The 12248-nt window shown below is 50.8% G+C and overlaps 1 protein-coding gene across 2 annotated transcripts in view; it reads right to left on the reverse strand.

Moving 5' to 3' along the window:
- Positions 1 to 1241: 1241 nt before the first annotated feature.
- The window catches only part of DNAJC5 (DnaJ heat shock protein family (Hsp40) member C5), a 42071-nt gene continuing 31064 nt past the window's right edge, over positions 1242 to 12248 (reverse strand). The window contains exons 2-6 of one of the 2 annotated variants that reach the window (XR_015555535.1): positions 8209 to 8326; positions 7201 to 7414; positions 5775 to 5946; positions 5614 to 5688; positions 1242 to 5294 (exon numbers count right to left, since the gene is read on the reverse strand). Coding sequence is in view for 1 of the 2 variants with exons in the window: in XM_087444945.1 (XP_087301071.1) it covers positions 5191 to 5294; positions 5775 to 5946; positions 7201 to 7414; positions 8209 to 8315 (597 nt within the window). In the remaining variant the exon portion in view is untranslated. The remainder of the gene's footprint in view (positions 5295 to 5613; positions 5689 to 5774; positions 5947 to 7200; positions 7415 to 8208; positions 8327 to 12248) is intronic. The other variant, XM_087444945.1, reaches the window with a different exon arrangement.

Below are 12248 nucleotides of genomic sequence, written 5' to 3' on the forward strand. Positions count from 1 at the left end.
ATGGAGCTGCCCGAGGGTCAGCACAGAGCACAGGCCCAGCCACCACCATGACCACACTGAGGTCACTGCCACAGGGGTCGGAAAGGGCTGGCTGGCCTATACCAGGTGCCCTGTGCTGTCACCCCTGTCTTCCCTTTGTGCTGCCAGCTGAGGACAGGTCTGCCGTGCAGCCCAGGGTTCAGGTGTGCTGTTCAACAGCTGCAGCCCTGCTCATCCAGCAGGACGGTCACTAACGGGCAACAGGATGGAAGGTGGTGCCGCTGTCTCTGGGGGCGGCATGGACGGTTCTCAGAGGCTGAGGCGGTAGGAGGAGTCAGTGATGGTCAGCCAGGTGGGGAGGAAGGGACTCCCGTCTTGGTGTTTAGATAATGGAGATACAAACCAAACTGGGGGGCACCTGTCCACACACAGACCAGGCAGGTGGGAGCGAGGTCCCGGAGGCCCAAGGTCAGCTGCCCCCTCAGTGAGACCCCCCAACAAGAGGATTCTGCAGGGACCATGAAAGAAGACGCACGTCTGCAGTTATCTGCAGTGAAAACATTTATTGTACAACAGTTATCTTTATTTCAGGTCAACACGCAGCACAGGAGACGGAGATCACCGTGGAAACCATCCTGACCTTCCAGCCGGCCCTCAGGTGCACTGGGAGTCAGGGCCAGTACAGGACAGAACCAGTGCATGGACGACTGCTTTCCATGCATTTGCATCTAGTTTTTAAAAACAACGTGTATATGTATTTCAGTGTAAACTGCCTCCCCTCACTTAGCTTGAAACATTATCCCGTTTTCCAGGGAAACAAAAGCTACCAAAAGTGCTGCCCGTAGGACCCTGGAGGATGGCGCTGCCGGCCCCGGCTCCTCCCTGTGGGCCCTCCCAGGGCAGACCAGGGCTCAGGACACAGACCCTTTTAGAACACAGCTTTGTCACTGATTGTACCTGATGCTTAGAAAACTGGCTTGAATGTTTCAAGGAAGAGAAAGGTTTCCAGCCACCTCTTCGATGTCACATGGGGACCCTCACCTGTGGGTCAGGTGAGCATGACACCTGTGACCTCAGGAGCCCTGGCACCCTTGCCCTGGAGAAGCTGACGCCGGCAGCGGAAGGCCACTGAAGTGCGCTCAGGTGCCACGCCCAGCACCCACTCGAACTCTAGGCACACAGCAGGGTGGGTGTCCCCTCTGCGCACCCAGCAAAGGGGTTCACCGAGACCCGTTCCTGCCCCGACTCACAGGAAACCAGAGGCCATTTTGGAGCCAACGTTTATTGTACTTGTTGCTTGGCCACTGGACACAGCAGCAAGGCCCGCCACGTGATATATACATATACACATATGTACACACCGAGTACACCCACGGCCCACACCAACAGCACAGACGATGCCAATCGTGCTTGTAAGGACAGGAAAAATGTAGCTTTTGCCAATTCCACAGGAAGAGGATTCACAACCAAATAACAAAAACAGGTCAGTCCTGTGTCACATGGGTTCACAGCTCAGAATATTGAGAAAGGAATGAGATCAGTCACTTTTTTCATACCCCTCACAACCGGTCCCCCGGGAGGATGTGCTGAGAGCCAGGGAAGGACGGACAGGGCCCCCAGCTCTGCCCACGCATCACCTGGCCCCTCCAGTGAGAGAGCCTGTGTGGGGTCGCCATCCTGCTCACTGGTCTCACTCGAGGGGCCAGGTGCTAGGGAGGCCTCTTGTCTCCCCAGACCACCAGCTGCCCCAATGGGTCGTTCCTCCAGCATGAGCTCACCTGGAGTGACCACCCGTGGTTAGAACATGCAAGCACGGTCCCGGCAGGGCATTTCCCTGAGCAGGAGCCTCACTGCCAAGCCCGGCAGCTCACAGCGTGCCCTGGCTTCTTTCTCTAACGAGTTCCAGCGGCACTGGCTGCACTGACTGATCAGAGAGCTGGGAAGGCTCACGCAGCGGTAATATCTAAAGCAGTCTGAAAATATAATAAAGCCAAAAGGAAGACAGAAAAGACCACGTCACTAGAAACAGAAACCTACACACTGCTAGCCCCGTCGGATGCCTGGCAGGTCTCTCTCACGTGCTTCCTGCTTGCTGCCAGACCCCCTGGGGCACTACTGCTCTGGGAGCCTGCTGGGCAAGCCCTGCCCTTGCTGAAACGGGACAGGCTTTGGCGTGCACCAATGGCACACTGCCCCACCCACTCACACTAGCTGACAGCACCACTGGCCACACGGGCCCCAGACCTGGGCAGCCCTAGAGGGAGGGCCAAGGAGCTCCTGTGACTGCCACAGCAGGCAGAGGGTCGTTCCCTTAGCACACGAACAGGGACATCCCTCCAGACTCAGCACCTCTCCTCACCAGGGAAACAGACGGACCACCAGGAAAAAGGGAAATGTGTCCAGGGCATCCCTGTCCTGAATCAAGGCAGGGGCCTGACAGTGAGTCCAGTCAAGCCTTGGAAGGGCTTCTACCTCTGACTCACAAACGGTACAAGCTTTCGGGGTCAGGCAGGGGGAGCACCCAGCCTTGTGCAATCTTCACCATCACCTTGAGGTTTATCATCGCTGTCATGACTGACTTAGTCTTCACAAATTCTACAGGAGACTGGGTTCAACAGACTTCCAGACCTGCCCCTCTTTTCCACGCCGTGGCCCCCAGGGGAGCTTCATGCTTCTAGGAAGTGATCCATAAGATTCTGTAACTGAGAGACACCTGGCAGGGATTCACTTTGACACGTGTGACGAGCCCAGAGCTGCAGTGGTCCCCTGCAGACCCCACAGAGGGACCTGGCTGGGCTGAGGCCAGGCACCCAGGAACAGCACAGCCACTGCAGAAGGGGTGGCCTTCTACCTTAAATCTAAGCTTTGAACTTGGTTCTTGCCATTCTGGGGAAAAACAACTCATCTCCTAAGTTATTTCCAGCAACATCACTGAGGCTGACTACAGCCTGCATCTGAGGCTGAATTCTTGTTGCTGTTTTGGGATTGGCACAGAAGACTGCCCTGTTGTCTTGCCTCCTCCCTCATTCCAGGGTGGGTCAAACAATGAACTTCTTATCCTTTTACAAGAGGTCTGATTTTAGCAAATTATTTCTTTTTTTTTTTTTTAATTTTTTTTTTTTTATTTTTCCCCCAAAGCCCCAGTAGATAGTTGTATGTCATAGCTGCACATCCTTCTAGCCGCTGTATGTGGGACGCGGCCCCAGCATGGCCGGAGAAGCGGCGCGTCAGTGCACGCCCGGGATCCGAACCCGGGCCGCCAGCAGTGGAGAGCACGCACTTAACCGCTAAGCCACGGGGCCGGCCCAAATTATTTCTGATTTAGTATTATAGTGCATACCTCCCCTCTCACTGAATATCCGCATGATCGTCTCAATGAGAGAAAAACAAAACAAAACGGGACCAAAAAACTGCCCAAGGACCTGGTACTGGCCTGCACGAGAGGTCGGCTGGGAGCCCTAGCATGAAGTGGCTCTGCCAGAGCCGGCCTCACACCAGCATGGCTTTCCCAGAGGCCCACATTCTGCCTGACACTGCTGTTCCTTCCACCACCTTCCAGGCCAACATGAGCCTCCTCTCTGCACGGCCCAGGGGGCAAGCAAGGGCGGGGAGCTGGGGCCGTGGGTCAGCAGGTGGACGGGGAGACAGTCGGCTTCGGGAACACATGCTGGTACGTCTGAGCGGAGAACTGCCACTCGTGCAGCTTTCCACTCTGTGTTCCTCACCTCTACTGGAAGTCTAGGAGACACCCAGCAGCAGCCATGGGGGTCATTCTGCAGAAACCAGGCCCACTGGAGCCTCTCGGGCCTCCCGTAGCCGGGGGCAGGTCCAGCGGGTTGAGCACAGGCATGTCACGACCCGTTTCCTCGGTCCCTCTCAGTGGGGCACCACCCACAAGGTCTGGGACACAAACAAGAAAGACTGACTTCCCACAGTTCACAAAAGGTGCTGCCAGCAACAGTGGTGAGAGGACGTTCTGTGGTCTGGCCAGCGACTAACAAGCCAAAGGACACAGGGCTTCCCTAGGACCAACCCTCCTAGGCTCCAGCGTGCCTTCGGTCCAGCTGGTCCTTCCTCCAGGAACCTGATGCCTCCAGCTCTGCCTGAACCATCAACAACAGCCAAAGGGAGCAGGTGAAGGAAAATGGGGTAGGTGGGCATGCTAGGAAGCAGAGGGCTGTGCAGCCACACGCCACCAGCGACCTGGACTCTCTACCCCTCTGGCTATACTAATTGGGCCGCTGCTACCAGGTGTAGTTCTCAGAGGTCCAAAAAGGATTACAAAGAGGCTGCGCGGGCCTCAAGGAATGTGGAGGATGAGGCAGGAGTAGGAGGGAGAAACTGCCGGAATGCGGCCCCTCAGCCCAGCTCGTGGCCTGGGGGAAGTGCAGAAACGTAGAAAACCCACCTCCTACACCCTGGCGAGGGAACACACTGACAGGAGAGGAGCCTCAGGTCCACGTGACCCAGAGACCCAGGCTGGACACAGAGAACTTGGTCTCAGGATCAAGAGAGCCTCCCGCACTTCCCACAACAAACTTACCCACGGGAGAAACCCCGCTACAAGGCTAAGCAAACAAGGGGAACAGATCCTGTAAACTGTCCTCAACAAGAACACCACGAAGTGCCAACGGCACCGGGCGCTGGGAGGATGTGCCCAGCTCCTCCCGCAGGTAAGTCCAGAGGCCCTGCCTGCGGCCACACAGCTGGCGAGCACTGAGGGGACCAGACCCCACAGCCCCTGCTGGGCACACCTGCCTCCGTCCCTCACAAGCACAGGGGAACGGAGCGGCTCCTCCGGCCTGAGCCCGCCTGGCCAGGAGGCGCCATGCAGCCGCAGTCAGTTCAGCGCACTGACCTGACCGAGAGCCCCGAGGCGGCTCCGCCGTCCGGTTCACGCGGTCACGCAGCAACACATCCACAACACAGACGTGGACAGAACCCCAGACATGCTATTACAAAAGGAGAAACAGAAGAAGAAGACCGTAGCTAAACTGCTTTAAATACTGCATGCTACGCACTTCATGGATCAGGGATCGATGGATGGCGGGCACAGAGGCGGGAGGGGCCCCAAGGCAGCCGTGGCGGGTTGGCGGCTGCCCCTCCTCCGTGGCCAGAGTGGCTCCCCCCATCTCTGTGACTACAGTTCATGATTCTAAGGTGGAAGTGGCCAGGTGCTGATTTATCCTCTCACCACAGCTTCTCCTGAACTTAATTGAACCCATCAGTGTGGTAGCTGGGGTGGGAGTCAGCCGTGAGCTGGGTGGTCTCTGTGGCAGATGCTGGCTGTATGACGATCGGCGTGTCTGTGGCCTCTGAAAAGCAAGCACACGCATGCTCACTGCATGAGGACAGCAGCCTCACCATCAGGTCTCACAAAGCACCACGCAGCCCCCCAACAACACCGTCCTCGTGTGACAACACTCGGTCGCCTGGTTGCTGCTCTACTGAGGTCAGAGGTTGTAGGACAAGCAGTCAAAGAGGAGAGGCTATTTGCTGACCTCTGCCCAACACGACCTTCCTCAGTCGCCTCAGGTCACCACCAGCCCTTGGCCCCTCCCCACCTACTTGGTCCCTCGGCACTACGGCTACCACAGTTCGCGGGTGGGGACAGCCCTCTGCGTCTGCTTTTACCTCAAGTATCCATGTTCACACCTCAACAGTCCCAGCTGCCACCACAAACACTCCCGGCACAGTGTCAGTGCCCTCCTGTTTGACAAGACAGGTGACACCGTTCAGGGCCCGTTCTGGCTTCGCCCCACGCACGCACACCAGGTCCTTGGACTGCCACTCACCTCTCTCATCAGACTGCAGCTGCGCCTCCAGGTCCTCGGGGGACACGTAGAACTCAGTCTCCTCGCCCTCGGGTGCCTTGGGCTTGCACTTCCCACAGCAGCAGTTGAAGCAGCAGCACAGGCAGCAGCAGCAGTAGCAGCACGTGAGGAGCCCACAGAAGACAAACAGGGCCTGGGGGCGCAGAATGGGAGCGCTGACACCATGCAGCCACTCGGGACCCCGACACCCCCTTCCAGGCGGCACTTACCCCCCACCCCACCCCACTGCAAGCCTGCAGCTCGCTCTGCAAGAGCTACAGAGGATGCTTCAGGCGAAGAGTGTTCTTTTTTTTTTAATTTGTATTTATTTATTTTTTTCCCCCAAAGCCCCAGTAGATAGTTGTATGTCATAGTTGCACATCCTTCTAGTTGCTGTATGTGGGACGTGGCCTCAGCATGGCCGGAGAAGCGGTGCGTCGGTGCGCGCCCGGGACCCGAACCTGGGTCGCCAGCAGCGGAGCACGCGCACTTAACCGCTAAGCCACGGGGCCGGCCCTCAGGCGAAGAGTGCTCTTTACCAGATCAAGAGGTATAAAGGACGGACTTAAAACAGGAAGACACGGGCCGGCCGTGTGGCTTAGCGGTTAAGTGCGCGTGCTCCGCTGCTGGCGACCCAGGTTCGGGTCCCGGGCGCGCACCGACGCACCGCTTCTCCGGCCATGCTGGGGCCTCGTCCCACATACAGCAGCTAGAAGGACGTGCAGCTATGACACACAACTATCTACTGGGGCTTTGGGGGCAAAAAAAAAAAAAATTAAATTAAAAAAAAAAAACAAAAAAACCCAGGAAGACAGGAGAGACAGAGATCAGTTGCTTAAAGAAATGTAATTTTTGAAGATGGGAATAAGGGCTGACTAGTCAACAGCAAAGATAGGCTTCCCACAGCTCAGAGCCCTGGGATCAGTCACGTGCTCTGACCTTACATGTGACAGATGCTCTGAATGAAATGAGGAGAAACGTTAGAAAATAAAACAATTGCATGATACATCCAAAGTTTCTCAAGTTAGATTTCTAACAAGTCTTCCCTAATAACAAAAAAGATCTATCCACATACGATGAAAAAGTGTATTTCCTATCTCTCTTTTTAAGAACGCACAGTGATTCATGAGAGAAAATTATGTTGCTACCAGTGGCTCAGCACTGATCTTGCTCTGTGCATTCTGGCTTGTTGCAGGCAGGCTACAAGACAGCTACCAACAGCAGGCGACTGAAACCTTTGCCCATATTCACACAGCATGAGGAGAGAGACTGCCACATGCCAAGAAACCATTTCTCAAGAGTGTAGAGTATTTGATGAAATGCAGTGATTCCATGAGATCTGAAATCCTATCAGGCATGAGATTATCTCAGCACGTTTATGCTGCATCGAGCCGTCCGTTCCCCTCACCTTGGCCCACCAACTGGAGAGCACGAAGTAGGTGTTTACGTTCTCCTCCCCAAACTGCTCGGCCACGTAGAGCCCAAGCGAGCCGTACTTGTCGTAGATGTTTCTTTTTGTGGCGTCCGTCAGGATGGCGTGGGCGTTGTTGATCTCCTTAAACTTGTCTGCGGCCTCCGGGTTATCAGGGTTCTTATCAGGGTGATATTTCAAGGCAAGTTTCCTGCAAACCAAAACCATTTCCTGGTCTCACGTCACACATTCATCAACAGAGGGCCCAGTGGAAGAAATGCTGACCCATTTACCAACTTGCTTTCCAACTTTCCTCAGAACTCGAGAATGTCAGGGTCAAAAGAAATCTCGGCAATCATTTCAGGGCAAATCTCTCCGCCCTGATCCATCCAGAGGAGTAAGTCCCGAGGTGAGCACTAACCTGGCAGAGCGGCTGGCCTGCACACAGCCTGCGATGGACCACTCCCGATGACTCTCCACAGCACGAAGGCAAACCCTACTGCTGACCTGTAGCGGCCTAACTGTGCATTTGCCAAATAAAGTGGTGGCAAGGAGGGGTGTGCTGATAATATGTGTTTAATAACTATACAACACTGAGAACATAAAGGAGACTACATGAAGTGTCTGGGTTAATGATGATGTCTCTCCTACCACTTACTCAGCGAGACCGTACATAAGGGCTAAGTTCTTGGAGTTCCATCAGAGGCTACAGCAGGGCGGAGATACTCTAAAGCCTCTGCTCAGCAGGTTCAGACCTGCTTCCCTGTGGAAGTGTCTGCTCCAGGGCAAACAGTTTGTATTATCTATCTTTTGTTGCCAAGAAAACATTAATATAACAATTTTAAGCTATAAGGGAACAGACTACACATACAGAGATGCAATGAACTGTTACCAGTTAAATATGGAGTCGGCCAGGACAAACCACATGGAGTAGTTCTTAGTAAATGCAGAGCAAACCTCACAGGCGCCAGGTGCCAGAGTCCTCCCGGGGGCGTGGCCTCTTACCGGTAGGACTTCTTAATGTCATCCGAGGTCGCGTTCCTGTCCAGCCCGAGAACATGGTACAGTGATTCTCCAGAGGTAGAAAGTGAGCGCTGTCTCTGGTCTGCCATGATAGGCTAGTCTACAAGAAAACACCAAAAAGTAAAGATAAAAATTCCAAGCACAGAGCTGAGGGACTTTATTCCATAAGACTGTTTTAAGCAAAAAACCCACAAACTATTCGTGGACATCATAATGCACACAGATTAACACACTCAACTACAGCATAAAGGAGTGCCCAGTGGTTCCACGTGGCGGCAAAGGGCAAAGTTTCTAATTGTGCATGTGGAGTGCTACAATATTGCTACTCTAAGTAGAATGTAAAAAATTGTGTTTAGGGCTGGCCCCATGGCTTAGCGGTTAAGTGCACACGCTCAGCTACTGGTGGCCCGGGGTTCAGATCCCGGGTGCGCACCGACACACCGCTTATCCGGCCATGCTGAGGCCGCGTCCCACGTACAGCAACTAGAAGGCTGTGCAACTATGACATACAACTATCTACTGGGGCTGTGGGGAACAAAAAAAAGGAGGAGGATTGGCAATAGATGTTAGCTCAGAGCCGGTCCTCCTCAGCAAACAGAGGATTGGCATGGATGTTAGCTCAGGGCTGATCTTACTCTCACACACACAAAAAATTGTGTTTATTGTAATCCCTAGAGCAACCTCTAAATAAAAAATGCAAAGAGGTATGGTTAAAAAGTTAAAAGGAAAAGGAAAAGGAAACTCTTTAGACTAAAAACTCCAATTAAAGGAGGACATTGTCAAAATGGATAAAAAGGCAAGACCTAAGAGCCCTAAAACACATGAAGCAAGTACTGACAGAATTAGAGGGAGAAATAGACAACGCCACAGCTACAAAAATCTTAAAACTTCTCTTTCAGAAATTGACAGAATAGACACACACACACCAAAAAAAAAAAAAAAAAATCAGGAAAAATACTGACAATCTAAAGGACACTATCAGGCCGGCCCTGTGGCTTGGTGGTTAAGTGCGCGCGCTGCAATGCTGGTGGCCCGGGTTCGGATCCCGGGTGCGCATTGAGGCACCACTTCTCCGTCCATCCTGAGGCCGAGTCCCACATACAGCAACTAGAAGGATGTGCAGCTGTGACATACAACTACCTACTGGGGCTTTGGGGGGAAAAAATAAAATAAATAAAATCTTAAAGGACACTATCAGGCCTGCCCCATGGCTTAGCAGTTAAGTGCGCGCGCTCCGCTACTGGTGGCCCGGGCATGCACCGACGCACCGCTTCACCGGCCATGCTGAGGCGGCATCCCACATACAGCAACTAGAAGGATGTGCAGCTATGACATACAACTATCTACTGGGGCTTTGGGGAAAAAGAACAAAAAAAAAGGAGGAGGATTGGCAATAGATGTTAGCTCAGAGCTGGTCTTCCTCAGCAAAAAGAGGAAGATTAGCATGGATGTCAGCTCAGGGCTGATCTTCCTCACAAAAAAACCAAAAATAAATAAATAAATAAAGGACACTATCAACCACTGCAACCTGAGCCTTGTATGACGCCTAACACCTATGGGAAAAAAAAACCATATATATATATATATATATATATATATATATATATATTTTGTGTGTGAGGAAGATCAGCCCTGAGCTAACATCCAGTGCCAATCCTCCTCTTTTTGCTGAGGAAGACTGGCCCTGGGCTAACATCCATACCCATCTTCCTCCACTTTATGTGGGATGCCACCACAGCATGGCTCAACAAGCGGTGCACACCTGGGATCCGAACTGGTGAACCCCGGGCCACCGCAGCGGAGCGTGTGCACCCAACCGCTTGCATCACTTGGCCAGCCCCTGGAATATATATGTTTTAAAAATCACCAAGACATAACACACGTTGGGCCTTAAAACAAGTTTCAATCAATTTTTTTTTTTTTTGGATTTTATTTATTTATGTTCCCCCCCAAAGCCCCAGTAGATAGTTGTATGTCACAGCTGCACATCCCTCTAGTTGCTGTATGTGGGACGCGGCCTCAGCGTGGCCGGAGAAGCGGCGCGTCGGTGCACGCCCGGGATCTGAACCCGGGCTGCCAGCAGCAGAACGCGCGCACTTAACCGCTAAGCCACGGGGCGGGCCCAGTTTCAATCAATTTGAATGGACTGAAATCATACACAGTATGTTCCTTGACCTTAACAGAATTAGAAACCCAATAGGAAGATATCTAGGGAAACCTCAAGTATTTAACATTAAATGATACACTTCTAAATAACATGTAGTTGGGCCGGCTCCGTGGCTTAGCGGTTAAGTGCGCGCGCTCTGATGCTGGCGGCCCGGGTTCGGATCCCGGGGGCGCCCCGAGGCACCGCTTCTCCGTCCAATGTGAGGCCGAGTCCCACGTACAGCAACCAGAAGGATGTGAACCTATGACATGCAACTATCTACTGGGGCTTTGGGGGGAAAAAAACTGAATGAATAAATAAAAAAAAATCTTTAAAAAAAAAAAAATAAATAAATAAATAAATAAATAACATGTAGCTCTAAGGAAAAAATTACAAGGGAAATTAGAAAATATTTTGAATTAAATAATAACAAAATACAATATATTAATCAAGACCTAGGGTTCAACCTCATGAAACTAGAAAACAGCAGGGTAAACCCAAAAGAAATGGAAGGAAGGAAATAATGAAGAGCAGAAAGCAACAAAATAGAAAACAGATAAACAATAGAGAAATTTTACAAAGCCAAAAGTTGGTTCTTTGAAAACAAGAGCAAAATTGATAAACAGGCCAGACTGATGAAGGAAAAAACAAACAGAAGTCAGCAACACGAGGGAGGAAAGAAAGAGGGGCTGTCACTACAGACCCTACAGGCACAAAAAAGATGAGATCACAGATAATTTTATGTCAAGAAATTAGGTGAAATGGACAAATACTTTGAAAAATACAATTTACCAAAATTACCACAGGATGAAACAGAAAATCTGAATAGCCCTCTATCCATTTATAAAATTGAATTTGTAATAGAAAACCTTCCCACAAAGAAAATTCCAGGCCCAGATGGCTTTTCTACCAAATATTCAAGGAAGGAATGACACCAATCTTAGACTAACTTTTCCAAAAACAGAGGAGGAGGGAACTTTTCCCAACTTGCTTTTGGAGGCCAGCATGACCTGCCACCCAGACCTGCTGAAGACATCACCAAAAATCCCCTCACAAACACAGACTCAAAATCCTCAGCAAAACAGTAGCAAACTGAATCTAACAATATACAAAAAGTTATATACATCATGTTCAAGTAGAAATTATCCCAGGAATGCAAACTTGAGTTCACATTTCAAAATAAATCAATGCAATTCATTAGATTCATAGAACAAATGAGATAAACCACATGATCATCTCAATAGATTCATAAAAGCATTTGGTAAAATTCAAGACCAATTCATGATTTTAAAAATTCTCGGGCCGGCCCCGGGGCTTAGCGGTTAAGTGCCCGCGCTCTGCTGCTGGTGGCCCGGGTTCGGATCCCGGGCATGCACCGACACACCACTTGTCCAGCCATGCTGAGGCCGCATCCCACATACAGCAACTAGAAGGATGTGCAGCTATGACATACAACTATCTACTGGGGCTTTGGGGGAAAAAATAAAATAAATAAAAATTAAAAAAAAAAAAAAATTCTCAGCATATTGGAAACAGAAGGGAACTTCCTCAGTCTGAGAAAGGTCATCTAACCAAAAACCTATAAGTAATATGCTTAGCAGTGAAATACTGAATGTTTTTCTCTTAAAATTAAAATATGACAAGGATGGCTTGCTCTTACCACTTCTATTCAACACTGTTTTAGCATCCTGAACACTGCAGTAAGGAAAAAAATAAATAAAAAGACATAAAACTATCCCTATTCATAGATGACTTGGAAAATTCTAAGGAATCTACAAAAAATGAGAACTAATAAGTGAATTTAGTAAGATCACAGGATAAAAGTTTAATATTTAAAACAATCAATTGTATTTTTGAGAGCAGTAAACAATTGGAA

This window comes from Ceratotherium simum, chromosome 21, assembly GCF_057802395.1.
Source record: "Ceratotherium simum simum isolate JZ-2026a chromosome 21, ASM5780239v1, whole genome shotgun sequence".
Classification (NCBI taxonomy): domain Eukaryota; kingdom Metazoa; phylum Chordata; class Mammalia; order Perissodactyla; family Rhinocerotidae; genus Ceratotherium; species Ceratotherium simum.